Source organism: Salarias fasciatus, chromosome 6, assembly GCF_902148845.1.
Source record: "Salarias fasciatus chromosome 6, fSalaFa1.1, whole genome shotgun sequence".
Taxonomy (NCBI): Eukaryota; Metazoa; Chordata; class Actinopteri; order Blenniiformes; family Blenniidae; genus Salarias; species Salarias fasciatus.
The window spans coordinates 39,624,119-39,645,179 of NC_043750.1; the positions used below are offsets into that span (position 1 = coordinate 39,624,119).

General features: G+C 47.7%; 1 protein-coding gene across 8 annotated transcripts in view; it reads right to left on the bottom strand.

Moving 5' to 3' along the window:
- Nucleotides 1-1,070: 1,070 nt before the first annotated feature.
- The window catches only part of ctnnd1 (catenin (cadherin-associated protein), delta 1), a 29,506-nt gene continuing 9,515 nt past the window's right edge, over nucleotides 1,071-21,061 (bottom strand). For 4 of the 8 annotated variants that reach the window (XM_030093625.1, XM_030093624.1, XM_030093626.1 and 1 more), the window contains exons 2-22: nucleotides 18,565-18,639; nucleotides 18,361-18,486; nucleotides 17,971-18,269; nucleotides 17,791-17,881; nucleotides 16,905-17,095; nucleotides 16,557-16,812; nucleotides 14,560-14,631; nucleotides 13,604-13,754; nucleotides 12,679-12,880; nucleotides 11,068-11,185; nucleotides 10,763-10,919; nucleotides 9,410-9,427; nucleotides 8,766-8,831; nucleotides 8,513-8,640; nucleotides 7,829-7,979; nucleotides 7,237-7,432; nucleotides 6,959-7,152; nucleotides 5,968-6,015; nucleotides 5,757-5,839; nucleotides 4,137-4,191; nucleotides 1,071-2,692 (exon numbers count right to left, since the gene is read on the bottom strand). In XM_030093625.1, coding sequence (XP_029949485.1) covers nucleotides 2,634-2,692; nucleotides 4,137-4,191; nucleotides 5,757-5,839; nucleotides 5,968-6,015; nucleotides 6,959-7,152; nucleotides 7,237-7,432; nucleotides 7,829-7,979; nucleotides 8,513-8,640; nucleotides 8,766-8,831; nucleotides 9,410-9,427; nucleotides 10,763-10,919; nucleotides 11,068-11,185; nucleotides 12,679-12,880; nucleotides 13,604-13,754; nucleotides 14,560-14,631; nucleotides 16,557-16,812; nucleotides 16,905-17,095; nucleotides 17,791-17,881; nucleotides 17,971-18,269; nucleotides 18,361-18,480 — 2,655 coding nt within the window. In that variant the 5' untranslated portion in view covers nucleotides 18,481-18,486; nucleotides 18,565-18,639 and the 3' untranslated portion in view covers nucleotides 1,071-2,633. The remainder of the gene's footprint in view (nucleotides 2,693-4,136; nucleotides 4,192-5,756; nucleotides 5,840-5,967; nucleotides 6,016-6,958; nucleotides 7,153-7,236; nucleotides 7,433-7,828; nucleotides 7,980-8,512; nucleotides 8,641-8,765; nucleotides 8,832-9,409; nucleotides 9,428-10,762; nucleotides 10,920-11,067; nucleotides 11,186-12,678; nucleotides 12,881-13,603; nucleotides 13,755-14,559; nucleotides 14,632-16,556; nucleotides 16,813-16,904; nucleotides 17,096-17,790; nucleotides 17,882-17,970; nucleotides 18,270-18,360; nucleotides 18,487-18,564; nucleotides 18,640-21,061) is intronic. The other 4 variants (XM_030093620.1, XM_030093619.1, XM_030093621.1 and 1 more) reach the window with 3 other exon arrangements.

A 21,061-nucleotide genomic window follows, 5' to 3' on the forward strand; every position in this document is an offset into this window, starting at 1 on the left:
AATTTTTAAGATCAGTTTGTGAAAACTGCCTCCATTCATTCGGAGAAAGATGCATTTCTTACTTTTACTGAAAAGAAAAAAAAAAAAACAAAGAAAAACACTCAAATATTTAACTTCAAATACTGTTTTAACACGACCTTTATTTAGGTATGTAATTACTGATTGGCAGGTTAAAAAGTCAATCATATATTATATTGATAAAAACAACTTGTTTCCAAGTTGCCTGGATCAATATGGAGATGTTTTTTTTTTATGGACGGATGTGTTTGTTGATCGATCTCGAGCTCTCAAGTGTATTTGTTGTACATTCAAATACTTTTATTATTGTGCTTTTTTGCAGGATATAATATCTATAAATGATTTTTTTTTTTACTTATTTTAGTTTCAACAATCAACTTCCACACATTTTGAATAGGTGGATGAACAGCTGTTTTAAGGAAGGACATTTCGGGATGGAAAGTTCAGACAAAACCTCATCTGAAATTCAGACCCAGACTGGAGTAAAGTCGAGTTCACAGTCAGCTCAGCTCCGTCAGTCCGCAGCTAAAATCAAGGCGACGTACGATGGCCTCAAACAATACAGAGAGTTGGAAATATGGATAAATTACTAGTGTTTGGAATTCATCTTTGGCTTAATTGCTTCTTTGATTAGAAAGTTTTCCAGACAGCTCCAATCAGCAGGAAATGACTTCAGCGTATGGTAACACTCACACCTCACAGAGCAAGGATTCCAGGTTTGAGTCTGGGAACCTCTTGGTGTGTGGTTTGTGTGTTTGTCTGGTGTGCTCATGGATTTCCTCCCATAGTCCGTTCCTTTAACCACCACCATCATCATCATCATCATCATCATCTGGGGTCAGCGCCAACAAACTGAATGAAGCAGATCCACATCTAAATGCAAAAACCACTAGGATGGAGTAAAACTTATTTAATCCTGCCACTTCTCCAATATTCAAAGATTATTTCTGAAAAATATGAATTCATATATATATATGTATATATATATATATTCATGACCCATCCACACAACACAAAATACCCAAACAGCTCTTCAACAAAGAAAAACAAAGCACTGACAAATCATTTTCTTTTTTATTAAAAACATTATTGCTAGTTACATAATTCATTCATAAATGAGAATGTGCAACTTTAAGAGCCAAGGCAAAGAGATTAAGGTGTAGTCCACAATCTGTTTTTCCCATTAGTGTTCCAGTATCCGACGACGCGGCTGCAGGATTTTGCTCAGCTAACTTTTAATTAAGACATGAACTGAATATTTTCAATCAAAATGTAGAAAAACAAAAAAAATGATTGCATATGCGTTCACCCAAAGCACCCAAAAACAATTAAACCCAAATCAATATTAAAAAAAAAAAAAAAAAAAAAGAAAAATACACAAAACCCATTAAAATTAACAAATATTCTCTGGTATATATAGTTTAAATGTGCTTTTTTAATTTTTTTCTCCTCTTTATCTAACAAACGAATCCCGGTCTAGGCCTCCGTACACAGATTTTCTAACACTAACCCTCGCTTCCCTCTATTCTCCACTCATGAAGGCAACTTGTTAGTTTTGACAAAGTGGTGTGAAAATCAAATGGAAGGGGAGAAAACAGAAAAAGGCTTTAGGGTTAAAAAAAAAAAAACCCACATTTTTCCACCACGTAGTGCTTCTTTTAATCATCCACTCAGTATCTACATCTCACTCGGCACTAGGAATATGCATTCGTCTACAGAAAAGTGGTTGAAAACAAACAGTAATCCTCTGTGAAGCTGGAAAATACCTGAAAAATAAAATAAGAAAAACAAACAATCCCCCAATTCCAAGGATTAGCTCGAGGAGTTCACATCTTCCTGCAGGAGTTGAGAGCTGCTGAGAGTTTCCCCTGAACGAGCGAGGCACTCCAGTTACAGACAGTCCTGTACGGACGAACACGTTCCAGCCTCGGCTTCACGTCGGCTTGTTCCAAACATCCACGCCGTCACCCCCCCAAAGCCCCCCCACCCTCAGGTTCAACATGATCACAATCCAACACAGCAACAACAAGGCAGCGGCAACCCCCCCCCCCCCCCCCCCCCCGTTCAGCACAGTCTTTTCAGTGTAGCTGCTCCGAGCGGCAGAAACAAGAAGAAGAAGAGGAGGAGGAGGAGGAGGAGGTGGCAGTCGCAGCAGGAGCAGTGTCATTTGGCACAGATACGGCACATGTGCAGAACTAACGGAACAGAGCGAAGCAAGAAGAAGAGACGACCACGGACCGGACAGCAGCAGAAGCCTTTACACGTCTAACCAGCTTGATTAACATCCACTGTCATCGGTAGGAAAGTTGTTCTAATAATAGTGTTTCACCATCAGAGAGAGAGAAAAAAATGACACATTCGCTTGATTCCTTTAAAACGGAGCGGCGATCGCCCGCCCGCTGAAATACAAAAGTTCTGAGACGTCGGGGTGGAGGAGGACGTCCGACTTGTTTAGTAGTGTCGCCGTAGAGAAGTGGTCGTAGTGTCAGGTCGAGATCCACGCCGGCTGTTCTGAAATGAAGGAATGTAACAGAGAGGAGGAAGAGGAGGAGGAAGAGGAGGAGGAGGAGGAGGAGGAGGAGGGTGAGGAGGCGTAGTGGTCCTCCTCCGTCCGTTCAGCAAGGGCAGTACGTGGGTGGAGGCTGTCGTCTGGTGATGCACACGATCAGTTTTTCTGCAGAAGAAGAAGAGGCAGCGTGAGGCAGCGGATCACCAGGGGCACGGTGGAGGAGACCCGGTGAGTTCAGGGACCGTCCGGTCATTCAACAACTCTCCTTCTTGATCTGGACAACGACAACGAGCCACAATTCTCTGCTCCACTTTTCTCCCTTTCTCAATCTGGAAAACACAGCAACAGCTTGGTTTTCTCAGACTCTTCCAGCTCTTGGGCTCTAAGAAGGAAAACAAATCTGTACTTTTACATCAAAATCAGAATTCTGGGAGGAAAAAAGTGAGAAATCTGACCATAAACCATAGCTATAAGATTACAATTTCTTTTAGAATTCAGAGGAAAAAAGGCAAATCACCCTTAAAAAAGACAAAAATCTGAAGGAAAACTGTTGGATGGGGATTTTTTTCCCTCAAAAAACGTAAAATTAAATGTATTCTTCTTATTCCCTTATAATGCGCTTTTGCAGACTGTTCTCAGAAAACATAACCAAAAGTTCAAATAAGTATTATTTTAAAGATGCATTAATGGAACAAATTATGACAGAAAACTAAGTTTGAGTGTAAAGTTCAGTATTCTGTTGAAGTAATGTCTTTAGCTCTATTACAGATAAAACTACTAGTTTTGGAGAAGCCATGATCTGTAGAAGCTGCTGTGGGTTTAGTCCGATCAGCGACTTTGATTCCTCTGCTTCTGTCTGCCATCATCTGGATTTGGAAATAAAATCAAAAATCCAAATAAAGGCTTCTTAATTTTGTGGAAACGGGGTTTGAAATTCATTTTAGGAGTAAGCTGCAGCTGCAGGTTAATAATGAGTTCAGCAGAAACGCTTGTGTGAACTTTTTACTTTGAATCGAAACCAAAACTGCACAGAAAGTCCTGCCTCGACTTTTACATCTTCGTAAAAACTACATTTGACGTGAAAAGCCTGCAAACCTCAAAGTTGGAGGATTGATAGCATTTAGTCTTATACAGCAGTATTTTTAATATAGAGTTTAATAACTGTATTCATAAGTAATTTTTTTTGTTGTGCGGAGAAAAGTAAGAATGAATTGTGACTCATTTTTCTCCAAAATGCCAGATCAAGCTGAACAGCCAACAGACGATACGTCATGCTCCTGCAGGAGGAATCTCACATTTACAGTTCTGAAAACACACACACACACACATACCCACAAAATACAATAAACACAACGTGGCTTTGGGGAACAAAGTCATCACTTCTTTACACAAATGAAAACAAACGTTCCACCAGCAGGGGGCGCAAATACAACAGTCCTAATGGAGGAGGAGGCAGCAGCTCAGTGTCTCACACACAAAGGGCCACAGACTGAGTGAGCAGCCCGTCCAGGCCGTGCAGTGACAGGAAGCAGCCGGACACACACCACATCACACACACACACACACACCATGCGCTCACATGCAGTGTGACAGGGGGGCGTGGCCTAACCATCGTAAGAATCCATCAGAGGCAACGAGGCCTGCCTCTCCCCATACATCCCTCCCTGAGAGAGAGAGGAGGAGAGAGAGAGAGAGAGAGAGAGAGAGAGACCAGAAAAGACATGGCAGGACAGGAGAGGTGCACAGCAAGTAAAAAAAGAGGAGAGGGAGCGAGGAGGTGTCGAACAGCAGCAGAGAAAGTCAAAGGAAACAAGTGTTAGACGAGAAAAGGGGAGAGATTACAAACTGTTAGTTCAGTCAGAAGTCACGATTTGAGGAGGAAGAAAAAAACCCGACGGCGACGAGAAGGAGCGCTTTAAAGAGACATGCATCGACATGCTGTGTGTGGGTGTGTGTGAGAACATGTCCATTCACACGCTAACGCTCGCAAACTGTGTGTGTGAGTGTGTGTGTGTTGCACACAATGAATCACTCCCCCTCTGTAATTCTCATGTTTTTCAGATCAAAGATCACCAGTGGAGGCTCCGTTCAGCAGCAGCGCTGCCGTCTCCCTCGTCGGGAGGAGCTGCTGCAGAGGTGAGGCGGCGTCCGGCCGACACACATCAGGACATGGAGACAGTATTCCAGCTGTGCGGACCACCAGTGTGGCAGAAATGAAAGGCAGCAGCTTCAACTTGACTGCATTCATCTCCAAATCAGGCGACCGTCACGTGACACTCTGGAAGGAACCATCGTTCTGACTGTCCGTCTACTGAGCGTGAGCAGAAGTGTTTACTCTGGCTGTGAACCCAAGACCAGGAGCGGCGCTTCTGCCGTCTCCACGGTGTGGAGGCTGAAGCCTTTGAAGACATTTTACCCCCGTTTCCATGGAGACGGAGTCGGTGCATGAGCTAAAAGTTCCACCTTGGGGGCGGCGTTCAGAAAGCTTCAGTTTCAGCGGCTCTCAGCACCGCTGTCGTCTAAACAGACACTAAACACTGAAAGGAAAAGCCGGTTTGTTTTCTGAACAACGTAACTCCTGTTTACACCAAGGAGCAGCAACCAGTCTCCTACAGTCTCCTCTGGCTGAGGACATCTTCATTTTTTATTGAACCGTTTCCAATGTTCTCCATCAATCCACCGTCTTTCTCTCCCTCATCCATTCCTGCTGAACTCAGCAGCTGATTTAACACTGAATGTTTCCTGTCTGTTTTCGACGTTCCAGCCTGACCACCGGCGCTAATGGCAGCTCTCTGGACTCCAACATCACCAGATCCCAAAAACCACATCGAACAGGCTGCAGCTCTTATCTGCTGCTTCTCAATTAAACCATGAAGCAGCAGCAGAAACACTGCCGATGGGAAAAGTGCTGTGGCTTCTGCACTGCCGGCCCGGTTTGGAGGTAAAAAAACAGCCTTTAGTTCCAGAGATCGATGCTGATAATTGTGTCCATGTCCAAACGTGTACGTCCCTGAACGATCAGGAGTCCTAATCCCCAAATGATTGGAAGTGAATGAAATCACTTGATGGAGAAACTGGATTTCTCAAAAACCCTCGTATGTCTGTCATAAGGTCTTTTTTTTTTTTAACATTGTTGGGGTTAGGAGATCGATGTAAACGAGCAGAGTCTCTGTTCAGCATCAAATTAAGGTGCATCATGCAGTGTGAAGGGGTGTGTGTGTGTGTGTACCTGTGGTGCATCTCTGTCAGCAGGTTCGAGTGTGTTATCCAGAGTGTTCTTTCTGCCGCTCTGGTCCAGTGTGGAGTAGGCATCTGCACAGGAGCAACACACACACCACATGAGCAGAGTGTGTGTGACGATGAAACCTCCAACAAAACAGCCTCATTCATGACTCTACACACACACACACACGACGGTCATTTGAGAGAATCACACTTGCCTGGTCCCAAGTCGTTCATTGGAATCATTTCTCGCTCACTTTTGCCACCTGTGTGATAAAAAAACAAGCATTAAAAAACATCTAATATTAATATGATGGTTATAAATAAACGTTTCTGTTCTCAACAGATTCTGCTGCCAAGCTGAGAAGCACGGAGGTGTGAGTCCGTTTAAATGCCTCTAGAATGAACGGTGACGAGAGGAATCCTGGTGAATCTGGCAGGATGTGGAGCTTTAGTGAAGAGAACTGAACCAACAGGAGCTCAGCGAGCTGCGACGCTCAAACTCAGCAACACTGCAGCAAACAATACTTTCTATCAAAAGAAAGTGGCATTTTAAAGATAATCTAGATATTTACAGACTTCTGAAATATTGATTTAAAGTAATCTAAAAAATAAAACTATGCTGATTCACAGTGTTTATTTTCCGATGCAGCTTTAATCCAACATTTCAGAGTGGAATATCACAATAGTAACAGTCAAATCTGCATTTCTCTCAAAAACCTGAGAGAAAGAACTTTACTCCAGCAATAATGACTGAAACTGAGCCAAAAATAACTGCGATACGAATACAGAGGATGGAACTATTTCCTGAATCGTCCTGTTTTGTAATATTTTTTTGTGATTCACTGACCCACTTCACTGTTTTATTCACGGTTTTTCTTTCCCCTGCACTGTCTGGGTACGTTTCCTGCCAATTATTTTGTTGTTAATCTCAATGAGGTGCATTTCAACTTTCTAAAAAAAAAAAAAAAAAAAAAAAAAAAACAATCAATCTTAAAAACAGCTTTAAAAGCACCTGATGACATTTCATAAAAGTCATTTCTTTAATGACAATCCCAGTTAAGGATCACTTATTTAAACCATTAAACGTCGTGCATGTAAAGGTTTCTGAGGTCCGGCAGGTAAAAGAGACGCCGGCTCCAGACCTCCTGGACCTGCTGGACCCTCTGGACCCTCTGGAGCTGGGGCGCCGGCCCCGGGCCTGCTGACCTTTGTCGATGAGCGGCAGCGTGCTGTCCTCGTAGCCCCCGTTGGCCCGGGTGTTGTTGCTGGGTGGGTTGAGGTTGACCATGAAGTCGGTCTTCTTCCAGCCGTCCTTCTCCAGAGTGCGCCGCAGCTCCTTGTAGCCCCACACCGTCTGCAGCACCATGCCGGCGCCGCGCACCTCCTTCTCCGAGCGGTTTCTGTCGAGGACGAGGATGAGAGGAATCAGACCGGCTGAGCGGCGGAGCGAGCGCGCCCGTCAGCGGCGGCGGCCGCAGCCTCACCCGTCCTTGTTGATGAGCACCAGCCGCTCGATGCCCTGCGAGGCGCGCAGCGTCTTGGCGGCCTCCAGGCTGGATCCCAGCACCTCGTGCAGCGTGCTCAGGACGGACACCACCGTCTCCTCCGACAGCGCCCGCACCGGCTGGCTCTGACCGCCGCCCGGCAGGTTGGCCACCAGGTGAGGCACGGCGTGTTTACCTGGACGCAAACGGGGAAAAGCTTGTGACCGGTGACAGAACACACACACAGAGAATATCTGTTCACATTATTACATCCATCTGGACTCAGCTCCCGTCTTTGCTTCGCTCACATTTCTGTGCTTCGTTTCATTTCATTATAGCAGTAAATGTCAGCTGTGAGGATGCAGAGCTACTTCAGGGGAGGGACTAAATGAGTGTTTTACTGCTTCCTACTTCTTTTCATTCATGTATAATCCAGATTTGCATAACGTTTGGATGTTTTACTCATTTAAATGTGTTCTTATTTTTATGCTTGTTCGAAATAAAAAAGAAAAATCAGTGAAAGAAAGTAAAAGAGACAGAAAAAGAAAGAATGGAAGAGAGAAAAAACTGCTGACTCCCATCCACGTCTCACCTAGTAGGTCTCTGTTGCGGGCGTCGATGGCGAGGTTCCTCAGGGCTCCGGACATGGCCCGGACCACCCGGTCGTTGCCGTGGGCCAACAGCTCGGTCATCATGGGAAGACCCTTCTCCTGGCGCAGCAAGGCACGGATGTATCGCCCATACTGCAACACAGAGACACGGGTTTGTTCAATTCCACCCTCTAACACCGAGACTGGACGGATTCAGTTTCAATTCATTGATGTAAAAATGTCTAAACCGAGCGACTCTTCCTCTTTGATATGAGAGATTAGCGGGAGAAAGACAATAATCCCAGTTTTCCTGTGAACTTCACAAAGTTGCACATAAAGTGGAAATGAAGACCGTTCCTGAGGACATTGCTTTCTTTCAGAGTCTGTTAAAAGTCAGGACAAAGTCAAAGTGCAGGAGGAGTCGGACGCAGAGCGGCAGCGTGGTTCAGCCGCTCTCTTCTGCGGTTTCCACCGCAGATCAGGAGATCTGCCTGTTTGATTTGGCTCAGGTTTTCACACCAGATGCCGTTTCTGGCACAACCAGAGCAGCTGGAGTTCAAGGACTCACAGCGGCGGGGTTCAAACCGAAAGCTGGCTTCCCGTTACTGAACCTGGAGCTATCTTGAGTAACAGGCAGGATTTAAAAAGGAGCGGAGCTTCAGGAAAGGCGTCTGAATCTGACTCACAGTCCAGCGTCCTGCACACAGGTTCTGCACGGCCCCGGCCGACGCCTCCAGCACGGTGGGGTTTTTGGACTCCTTCAGCAGCGAGGTGTAGATGCGGACCACCTCCGGCTGGAACAGCAGCTCGTAGCCTTCGGGAGGAGACGGGAGCGCGTCAAGGACGGCGGTGGTGATGGATGAGGGCGGAGCGGCAGACACGGTGGGGAGGAGGGGGGTGGTGATGGGGGGGAAAGGTGTCGGTGGATTACGCGGGTACCTTTGGCGGGCGAGGTCCTCTTTGGAATGTCTATTACGTCTGCAGCTGCATCCTCATCTTTTCTTCCTGAAAGCAGACATCAGCATTCCAGTCTGAACGTCCGTTCATGCCACGATGTTCCAAGTTGGAAACGCACCGTTTTTACATTTTCAGAAAATTTTCATGTTTACACGACAACGGAAGAGACACAGAAAGAGCGGTGGTTAGCAGGTTTGGCCACTAGTTGGTGCTGTTAGTTGTTTTTGTAATGAAACCACACACACACGCTGCAGAGAACACACACTCTAAACATGAACAAAGGGAGAACATGGACATTCCTCTAGACAGACCACTAAGACGGATTGGTTGGAGCGTGAACAGACCCCCAAAATGAAATGAAAGTTTTGCATTTCCACTCGAAATCGTTAAACGGGGTTTTAAAAACACACTCATCGCCTTGAAACAAGACATTTCGGGGTCAAATCTCCATGTTAAGAACATTTGTTCTGTGTAGGTTAGCCAATATCTATCATGGGCAAACACATTATTAATAAAAAGTCCAAAATGCATCTCCTCTACTGCTACGTCATGAAAAGCGTGCGTGTTAGTGCGAGTTCATCTCCCAGCGGCTGAAGCTCAGAGCAGGCGTAAGGAAGGAAGCTTACCTTTGGAAAACCACTCATCTGCAGCCCAGCCGAACAGCGCGCAGAGGAGAGGAAGAGGAAAGGACCAGGCCAGACAGGAGGAAGAGAGCATGTTTTCAGTTTAAAAAAAGGAAAATAGAGAAAGGAGAAGCAGCCGAAATTTGAGCGACCCAGTAATCATGAGCTCCCATCCCCTCGACTCTCCGGCCGCCGCAGATCCAGCAACGCGACATGCCGGTGAAAAAGGCCGAATGCAGCAGGAGGACCAGCGCACCAGCTCGACATGTTCAGGAGTCACGCAGATCTCAACAGCAAACATTAAAACACACATTTAAATAAAGAAGAAATTCACAATGCTGATGAATGAATGAGAACGTGATCGTATCCCAGGATGAGCATTATGATCTGCAACTTCGTCAACTCCTTCCATCAAATCAAATAAATCTGACGACTTCAAACACATTTCAACTTCAAAACAAATAAAACACGTCTAATCAACTTTGACACGTAGTTCTAATTTGAACCAAAACCGTACGATTTGAGTGTCAAATAACAGAACAGAACAAAATGTGCTTGAACCCATTAAACCCACTGACGTTACTTTACTGGACCCAGACCAAGCAGTGACACTCAAAATCAGCTATTTACAACAATATTCAAATTATTACTGCAGCTGAAGCAGTTCTCATGAATAATCAATAAGTAGAAAAGTTCTGCAAAACACACTTCATTTTATTCAATTTGCCCATAAGATTCTTGGTTTATGAAATCCTAAATTTTATCACTTTTGAGCAGAAGAAATTTAAAGTGTGTTTAAATTAAATATCCTATAATATGAAAAACACACAATGGCAGTACAGAGCATTACAAAATGACACACAATGTGACTTGATTTCAGGCTTGGGGCCTTGTTGTGTGGAGCTTCCATGTTCTCTCTGTGCATGTGTCTATAAACGTGAGTCATAGGGTGATTCATTGCATCTATGCTGGTTTAGGATTTCTGAAAGAAAACCCATTCTGCGCAGCGGGGGTCCTCATGCTGCGGCTGATCAGTGGGCGAGCATAAATTAACTGAAAAATGTTGACTGCATGCGCAAAGAATGATATTCCTAAAAACGGAGGTCAAGGGTGTCGGTGGAAAAAAAAAAAAGTCAATACTCTCTGTGAAACCCAAATAGAGCGGCAGGAGGAAGGACGACCTCCGAGGGAGGATTTTTAACATTCCTGTGCAACAGAGTGGTTTTGTTTGTCCCTGTGTGTGTGTGTGTGTGTGTGTGTGTGTGTGTGTGTGTGTGTGTGTGTGTCGTTAACAGTGCCATGGCTCTGAATCCTCCTGAAACTGGCTGGGTAAACTCTCTCTCTGCCGTCACACACCTTTGCCCTTGCGGGAGCTGAAGCAGCCGCCCTTCTGGCCGGAGGGGGCGGGGCCCTGGTTGACGGGCGTGGTCTCCTGGTAGCGCTCGCAGCCGGGGATCTCGCGGTGCACGTGATAGGACAAGTTCCTCAGCAGACACACGCTGTTCTCTATCAACTGCAGGAGAAAAAGTTTAAGATGACCCAGGTCATTCTCTTACAAACTGTTTCAGTATTTCCTGATGTGACTTACTGCTGCTTTCTGAACCGGAGCTCTTTTGCGTTTTGATTTTTCACAGAAGGCTGAACACTCCGAGCCACCTCACCTTATTGTCCACGTCTTTGCAGTCGATCTGGGACTGCACGATGTACATGAGCGAGTCCACCAGGCCCGTGCACTCCCTCAGCTTCCTCCTGGCCTCGCTTCGCTCCGAACTCACATTTCTTGGGAAGCGGAAGGAGAGCGGAACAAAGCGCAGATTAGTGAGCAGCTTAATGAGGCAGCGGAGGGGCGAAAGGGAGAGAAGATTCCAGCACACAATGCACGTACATACACACACACACACACACACAGTTTGAATGAAACTGCTGTTGAATGTTCCGGATTACGCAGAGCAGATCGGGTTGCATCTGCAGACTGGGTTCCACTCAGGAGCTCTAACAGAGCCGGACGGATGGAAAACCGAGAGCCAGTCAAACATTATACAGGAGGGACGACATAAAGAGGAGAAACTCAGCGGCGTCGTGCTCAGACACACCGTCCCTCTCAGGACGGGTGACTCTGTCCCTCGCCCAGCAGGGGGCGCTCAGCTCTCTTCCCTGCTCAGATCAGGAGGATTACTCACATGCTGCAGAGGGCACAAAAATGATAATAATAACCCCGAAAACTGCAGACTAAAACAAATCAGGACTGCAGCACAGCGGAGAGAGAGACCCAGTTTCCAGAGAGGAGGAACTTTAACTTTGTTGGAGGCTCGCCGTCAGGTGCAGCTCCTGCCGGTAAATCTCCAGGAAGTCGGGGAAACAATCCGGCCCGAACTCCGCGCCGGTCAGAGGATGACGGATTAATCAGTGTCAGACACTTTCTGTCTTGGCTGACCTTTGGTACACGGAGCCACGGCGGAACCGCTGGGCGGGTAAATAGTGTCAAGTTCATCTGGAGGCTTCCTGAAGCCATAAACTCTGACCGCCATCTGCTGCGTGACGCGTTCAGGTTATAGCGTCCATCTTCACCCTGAAGGACTGACATCCTGAGAGACGATCAGGGATTCAACAACACACTCAGCAAAAGAATCTATTCTTTATTTCTTGTGCTGAGTGTGGATTTAAATACAGTCATTAATCGTGAGCATTACTGAATCCGCCTTATCTCAAGAGTCACTGCAGCTGCTTCACCAACAAACCGGACATGAGCGTCGATCTCCTCCAAGTTTTCCTCCTCAAAACTTCCAGTTCAACTTATCCACTACATGCTTTTCCAACGTGTGCGAGCGAGCGCTGTAATTAACCGTGTGGTCGAGGGGAATGTATAGATAAGACGGCTGCAGCCCAGAACAGACTGTTTACACTGTGTGAGTCAATGCCCCACTGTCCTCGGCTCGCCCCCTCCCTCCAAGCTGATTATCTCCCGGCGCTTCTCCGGGTTTCTCAGAGCCACGAACAGCGAGGACGCCGCAGAGAGTTTCTATGGTGACTCTGGATCAGTCAAAACCAGAACAGGTAACGCGTGACTGCGTTTCAGAACAGCTTCTTCTGGATCTCCACTCCAAGATGCACACTCTGCTGTTCTGCTCGGCTCGCTGCCTCCTCCCTCCCTCGTCATCCCACTGCTGTGTCAATCTGTGGAGCTGGCGGCCTTCCACTCTCGCTCCCCGCCCTGCGCTGCTACCGCCATCGTCTGCGGCAGTTCTGCAGCTGCCTCCGCCGTGGCTCCGTACCTGAGGCAGCCCGCCGTGTTGGTGAGCGCCGTCTCCCACTCCAGGTGCCGGGGCTTGCAGTTCTCCTCGCCGCCTCCGGCCCCGTTGCTCCCTCGCTCCCAGCCCGAGTGGGGCACCATCACCTCGTCGGAGAGGGCGTGCAGCGCGTGGTCCACGATCTCCATTTTCACAGAGTCGTGGGACGACAGGTTCCACAGTGTCCCTGAGGAGAAACACTCTGGGTTAGGAGGAGGAAACAGCACAGGAGCCACCACTGATGCTAACGCTAACATAAAGCTAGCAGTGAATTCAAACACTGAAACAAGTGATTTATTTGGTACGTTTCAGGATTCCTGGGCAGCTACATGAGCGAAGCCCTGAGCTGGACCGCTAACTCCACCCCCACCCTGAAGAGGGCACAGCAGAGACTCGACTTCCAGAGGATTCTCACGAGGAATAATCCTAATACGGCGGAGTCGGTGCTGAACTACGGCGTCTCGCTGTGGTTCTCCAGCTGCACTGCCGCAGACAGGAAGCAGCTCCAGAGGGTCAGAACGTCGTCCAGAGCCTGACCCGCTGCCCTCTCCCAGCTCTGGAGGAGACCTACCACACCCGCTGCACCGTCAGGGACTCCTCACAGCCCGGGGACCGTTATCCTGACCTCTAACCCCCAGGGAGGCTTTCAGGGCAATTAAGTCAAAAACAGACTAAAAAACTGTTTTTCCCCCAGAGCTGTCACTGCCCTGAACGCCGTTAAACACAACGCTGAGCAGCCGACATCCTCGTCCTCGCCTCGTATATCTGTTCTCATCTTGTTCACAATCAAATCAGCCATTTAAAACTGACACGATTCAAAGTTTAGATCGGAAACGTGGGCGAGGTGAGATAAATCCAACAGGAACAGATGAAGTGACGTTAGGCGTGTGTGTTTTCATGCGAGTCTCACCTGTGATGATGTCGGTCAGGTCCTGGTCTCGGATCTTCCTCAGCAGCCGGATCAGAGCCGGCACTCCATCGCAGTTCTTGATGGCAATTTTATTGTCTGGATCTTTGCCATAGGAGATGTTCTTCAGTGCTCCGCAGGCTGCGTAGTGCACCTACGAGGCAGAGGCAATAACAGCTTAATGAGCCATTAGCCGTGATGGAGTATCACTTAACGGGAGCATTGATCCGGCGCGCGGCGCTCCGGCGGCGTATCGGTGGAAACCAGCCCGAACTCCTGCAGCTCCCAGACTGTTTTCCACTCGGCGCTCCGGCTGTGCGGCTCGTATCGCTCGTTACGGTGATTACTGCAAACCAGCCGGCCACGGTTTCTCAAACTATTTCACTTTAAAACGGTTCATTTCAACACGAATTCATCTCAGATCAATATTCCATTTAGTTTCCCTTAATATATTTGTTTACTCCTGGTGGAATTTGTTCGAGTTTTCACAAAGCAAGAGTTTGTGTCCAATTCTATAACACACAAACACACACACACACGGAGCAGAGCATGTAATGTGAACTAAAGGAGCTCCTCCGCCTCGGCGCTGGAATGCACCATGTGGTCCGTCTGGTAATTCTCATACAAACATCAGCAGAAAACTTTGCCACAGCCGAGCCTAAATGAAAGGGAGCTGCAGGAGAAGGAGAAAGAGGAAAAGCCGCAGAAAAAGTGTTTTTAGCACACAAATGTTGACCTCCAGGATTTGGCCAAGGGAGCTCAAACACGTCATGCTTATTTTTACTCCCGCTCACTCTGGAAGTCTGAAGTTCACCTTTGTTGAGCGCGGCTCGTCTGAGGCCAACGACCTGTTCCCGGATTATGTAAAGAACACGCCGCATTCTTCAGCCTCGCTCCGCGCTCCGCTCCGGCCCAACCACAACAACATGTGAGGGACGGTACGGCGGCGGCAGACTGACCTCCCTGTTGGGGTTGTCGAGCATGGAGACCAGCGCTGGAATCCCCTTCAGACGACGCACGTCGGACTTCACCTGGAACCAGCAGGACGGCGGACGTCAGCTGACACTTTCAAGTTATACATTATCAACACGGAATTACAACAATTAAAGTAAATCAGCAACAAAAACCCCACCATGTCGGTGGAGAGCTGAGAAAAAGGGGAAAACGTTTCCGACACACTGAAAATGCAAAATTTCTGACAACAGTGACACATTAAAATCATTCCAGTTGTAAAGACTGATCAGTGTTTTGTTTTCTTCATTTTAACGCTGACAGTTCACATTATCTCTACACTGACCCCAATAAGCTTTATTATTTCCATGGCCATTTCCAAATGTTCCTTCAAATAAACAATGATAGCGTCTTCTTTTAGTCCCACACTACAGCCAGATAAAACACAGTCCATCATCAATTATGCATCATCTTTACTCCTTAAAGTCTCCTTCTCTATCTGTCCACTGAATTACCACAACAGAGCTTTTAGTTTGAAAGGTTTTTTTTGTTTTTTTTTAATTCAAACATGAAATTTGACACAAGTATGACTTAGCGGTTGGTATTTAAAGGAATACTTCACCCAAAAAACCATTTGGCCTCATTTTCTACTCACCCTCATGCTGAGCAACACTCTGGAGCACCTTTTTGATGTCTCAAATGCAGCCGGAGGTCCGGGGGGATTTTCGTTGTCAACAAACTTCCATATAACAGGGACCAATAGAGCCCGAAAGAAAAAGGTCCATAAAGTCCACAAAACGTGCCTATTTTCCTTCATACTGCTCGTCCGCTGTAATCCAAGTGTCCTGAGCGGGTAACGTCCATAATTAATTCTCAATGAGGTCATTTAGTACATTTTAAGAGCCTAAACAGTGCTCTCTCGTACTTCTCCAGTGCACGTCTGCGTGCGCACCCTGAACTATGGAAGCTGCGGCAGACCAAGCAACACGCTTGTGAGCTTTCAGCGACTACTTTTCTAAATTGCAAGCGTAGAAAAAGAAGTTCCGCTGTTTATATTCTGCTGTGAATGACCGAGCTGTGGACAATCACAAAAGTGACTGGCTACTGTTTTAAAGCTTTGACTTCGGTGTCCTGCTGAAAGCGTCTGGCTTGGTCTGCCGCAGCTTCCGTAGTTCAGGCTGCGCGCGCAGACGTGCACTGGAGAAGTACGAGAGAGCACTGTTTAGGCTCTAAAAATGTACTAAATGACCTCGTGAAGAATTAATTATGGACGTTACCCGCTCAGGACACTTTGATTACAGCGGACGAGCAGTATGAAGGAAAATAGGCACTTTTTTTTGTGGACTTTATGGACCTTTTTCTTTCGGGCTCTAACGGTCCCTGTTATATGGAAGTTTGTTGACAACGAAAATCCCCCCGGACCTCCGGCTGCATTTGAGACATCAAAAAGGGGCTCCAGAGTGTTGCTCAGCATGAGGGTGAGTAGAAAATGAGGCCAAATCGTTTTTTGGGTGAAGTATTCCTTTAAAGCAGACTTGCACATTTGATTGTTTCTCATCAGTCCCTCATCAGTTAAGTAACAAATCTGCAGTACTTGATGCACAATATATGCCTGATTTCATCCAAGTACATCAGTGGTAGGCCAGATTGGTGAAATGGCACCATAATAACCTTTAAAACTTCAAGGTTTTCTTTGGTGTAGTGCAGAGGATGCGTGATGAAAATGCCAATACTTTCACAAAAACAATTACTGTAGAAAATGCCTCAAATCTCAAAATAAAGCCGATTTTAATGAAACCTTCTGGTGCAAAATACACTGAAATGTTTAAAAAAAAAAAAAAAAAAATCCTGATGCATTATGCATGTCTGACAGCATGGCTTTGAGGCTTATTCTACTTTGGTAGTTTTAACGGCAGCGATATCTCAGCTCAGGCTTCAGTGTTGTGTTGCGAATGCTCCTATTAAGGACTTAGTTTAAAACAAAAAAGAAAAAAGTGGGACTGACTTTGTCGTTCTTGTAGGTGAGATGCTGTAGATAAGCCGCTGCGTTGCTCTTGACCGGGTCCAGCCTGTAGTTGAGCATGGCGATGACCTCCGGCAGCTCCGGCTGGCGCCAGCCCGCCGGGCCCGGACCCTTCCTCAGAGTGCTGTCCAGCGACGCCATGCTGCCCCGCTCGCCCTGGGCCAGCGGGGCGCCGCCTCCCCAGTAGTACATGTCTCCTGGACCGCTCATGTCGCCGTCCAGGGTTCCCTCGTAACTCCTGGAGACACAGAGAGAGAGAGAGGAGAGCAAATTCCGTGAATTCTCCGCCGGAAGACGCTCCAGGAGCCACAGCAGCGACGTGCGACTCACGCAGTTCTGCGCGGCGGCCCGTGAGGGAAGGCATGGTGGCTGCGGGGCATGGTGCTGTAGGCCACCGGGTGTCCCATCCCGTAGTCGGGCTCGTCGAACCCCATGCTGCGCTGGTCGTCCTCCAGCCCGTATGGCTCCGGCATGAACCTGGGGATCGAAGACAGCTCCATGGCGCTCCCCATAGGGCCCACCTGCAGACAGGACGAACCGCGGTCAGAAAAAACCCAAGCTAGAAAGACAACTGGAGCATCAGAGAGAGATTTTCAAAACAAGTTCTGAATCCACAAATCGCAGGCTTTCATCGAGATACGGCAGGGTGTAACTAATAGATAAGATTAACTTACAACCATTTCAAACACGAAGACACCACGGCAGTGAAGACAATGCCACGATCAGAGCAGACGCAGAAATTACAGGATAACAATCAACACGACGACACGTGGGTATTAAAGTTGAGAAACCAAAAAAACAAACAAAAAAAAAAACAGCTAACTAAAAAGCTGGAGTCCAATCAGTCATCACAAACACACCAAAATATTCTAGATGTCTTAACATGACCGATAAAGACGCACATGAGATTCACAGCATATTTTCCAACTGGTTGTACAAAAGATGGGCTGATATTTCTGAAGGATTGCCGTTCTCAGCTGTGCTGATAAAAGTCTCCAGCAGGTAGATTCGGTCTGGATGAAGTCCTTTCATTTGGCGCTGAATTCTTCTCAAAGGCATCTTTGAGCTTTTATTTAAAAATCTTCATCTTACTTGAACACAGTAGCGTAAAGCTCTGCACCCAAAGAGCATTTTACACTCGAAGTGTGAGAAGGACAAACTGACATCAGAAAGAGCATGAAAGCAGGAAATGCAGAGATATCTGACGAGACTGCACCTGTGGCTGAGCAGCGTAGGGGTCCAGCTGGGACCTGCTGGGGGCTCGGTAGCTGGGATCCAGAGTTCTGTACCCATCCGGATGGACCGGTCTGGAAAGAGGAGGGAGCAGGAAGTCTGGAGTGAGAACACAGCGTCTTCCAGTCTGGTAGAATCCACCTGACAGGTGAAGCTGTGGCACCTGTAGCGATCGTCCATGTGGGCGCTCCTGCTGAGGCTTGCGTAGTTGTCGGACGGCGGCCCGGCGCGGTAGTCGCCGTAGCCCCCGGGGGAGGGGCCGTAGTGGTAGTTGCGGGGCACGGTCTGAGTGGGGTAGTCCATGGGCATGCCGCCTCCACCCGGGGCTGGCCTGTAGACCTGGTTCATGGGCGTGGTGTAGCCCCCCACGCCCGTCATGGAGCCGCCGCCGTCGAGGGACATGGTGTCCGACACGGAGGGGACGACCGTGCGGGTGGTGGTGGTCTTCACCACTTTCTTTACCTGAGAAAGAGCAAAGGAAGTGAGGAGAAGGACGAGAGCGGAAAACCACTGATTTCCAAACAACCCGACTGTGCTCGACTGATGAAGTTACCGTCGTCTCTGTGCGCCGCGTGCTCCCGTCTTCATTGGTCTCCACGGAAACGACCGGCGCAGACTCCAGGGGCGGCTCCTCCACCGTGAACATCTCCTGCACCATCTGACCAGGCTCCATCCTGAACTGTAGGCAGCAGCAGGTCACAATGCATCAGCAGGGGAGCGGCCCCGTTTGGAACTAACCGGGCTGAAACGCTCTTACGTGGTGTGTCCCGTTGATGTAACCCTCGCTCAGCGTCAGCCGCTCTATGTCTGCATCACAAGGAATGCGGCCGTTCTGCGAGGGGAGAAGAGACGCGTCAACACGCGGGGACGAACTGTTGTTCGCACTGACATTAAACCCTGCTGTGATTTGTGTGCAACAAAACGCTGGATAAACAGGTTTCGGTTCACTTCCAATCATATTCCGAATGCAGGACCCAACAAGACCTGTGAGTAGATCCTTTCAGCTCCGCACATCTGCAGTTTATTTTACCTTCTGGGCTCCAAACAGACATGCACTGTTTCTGAGGCGTACATCCTAGACTGTGCAAACGCTTTAGACAGGTGCAGAATAACTCTACTGATCGGTCATGTATCGCCAGCAAAGAAAGCGTCTGATTGGCTCCAAATTTCAAAACAAGCCAAAACACACAGCAGATCGATGGAAGGATCTCAACCACATTCTGGTTCCAAAAACAACTTACACTTTTCAAACAGCTAATTTCTTCCAAAAAACAGCGTCAGGGTGAGTTAAATCAGTTTTTAATGACTACCTACACTGATTCTCTTCCTACTGGGCCTTACTGATAAAAACTACTAGCATATTTTGAACAGCTGCCTTTATAAACAGTGCTGTATGTAACCGCAGCTCTCCAACGTGTTTTATTTACATATATTCTGGTCTGATGCTAAAAATACCAGAGTGAGAGTGAAGCTCAGCTGTGAACACTCCCTGTAACTATTGTTCCAGCATCTGATGCAGCTCTGACAATCAAAACAAGCACATGATTTCCCCCTTAAAAAAAAAAAAAAACAAAATCAAATGAAAGTCAGTGACAGCTTGTAAACAAACAGTAAATGCATGAATGAACTGAGGTGGCGATGGAATGAGAATCGGTTAATAATGACGTAATGACGGCACACGGTAAAAAGACAACACCAGGGGAACGTCTTCCTGTCGGTCCTGAACGCCGCCTGCATTGTCGGGTGTGGCGCACGTCCCATTCCAGACACAGAGAGCGCTCTACCTCTGCACGCCTCTCTTTCTGAGCTATCTCCACAAAAACGGGAACGGAGCTGGCAAAGCTCGGGGGCGAATTCTCGAAAAAAGGAGCCTCCTGTCATAATCTCGACTTAAAAAAAAAACAAAAATCTCTGGCAGAAAGGTGAAAACTGAACTGACGTGAGGCGCTGAAGTTCAGATGAGGGTTCAGGAAGAAGACAATGGCAGAAAGTGGCGGGCAGCCGTGAGCATGTGGGAACCTGTCAGTACAGACCGAGGTCGTGTTGTGCTGCTTTGGGAGAGTGGCGGAGGCATGCCGAAGCCTCTGGGCTATGTAAACACACACACACACACACACACACACCAGTGATAAGATCCCGCTCAGGCTACATTTCTGCCTTGCTGTGACTACGACACAAGCTGCATGTATTTCTGCTCCTTATCAGTCAGAGGAGCCACCTGAGACCAGGATGAGCGCCGGTGGAGGCATGCCTGCATGCAGGGAGACGGCAGACCGGGGAGGGAGAGTGTGAGTGAGTGAGTGAGTGAATGAGTGAGTGAGTGAGACAGACTGATTCTTTATTAGCGTGACAGAGGTCGCCTCAGGGCCACAGAGCAGCGTCTACACGGAGATGGGTTCCAGTGCAGTAAACACGGCAATAAGAAAGTGAAAGAATGAGTGAGCGTGGGTGTGTGTGTGCGTGTCTGACTGTGAGGTAAACTCCCGAGCATGAAGTCACCGAGTATCACACACACATGCCAACCTGTTACCTGTCCTTGAAGGGTGTGTGAGCAAACACACGTACGAAATCATGAGTATGAGCTGGAAATCACCGCTGATGAAACAGGTCTGACTGAACCGCTGCCTGAGTTAATAAACTCCCCTGAGCTGGAACAATCCCGAGGATCGCCCCCACAACCCCAGCACAAATAAATCCAGCTGCTGGTAAATAAACCGCCTGCTGGACACATGGGTAAGTTCTGGAACACAGAAGCCTGAGATCACAACAAACCAAACATGGAGCACTGCTCAGCATGCAAAGGCCCAGGAACAAGTCAAGACAAACGTGGCGGGCCGTCCCCGCTTGTTAGGGTTGATTTGTGGAGGGATGCAATGACGACTCATTTTGAATGAGGTGAGGATGGTTACTGAGGAAACGTGGAGGATGGAGAATGTGACGGAAAGCTGCGACGAGGGGCACAATATCTCCTCTTGACGGTTCGGCTCACTCGCTTCGATCCAGGGTGCTTTCACGCCTGCTGTTTTCAGGTTATCGCAGTTGCGTTTCAGAGACGAGCTCGGCGCGGCTGGGAAGTGTGAACGCCACAGAATGAGACCAAGGAATGGAAAAGGTCTGCTAGAGCTCCACTTTCAACCTGATACGGTTCAAGCACGGGGAGAAAGGAACAACATGAAGCTGCACTTTCCCAGAATTTGAGTTAAAATAGTCTTGATGAGCTTCACACTGAGGCTCGTTTCTATCAAATGTACATT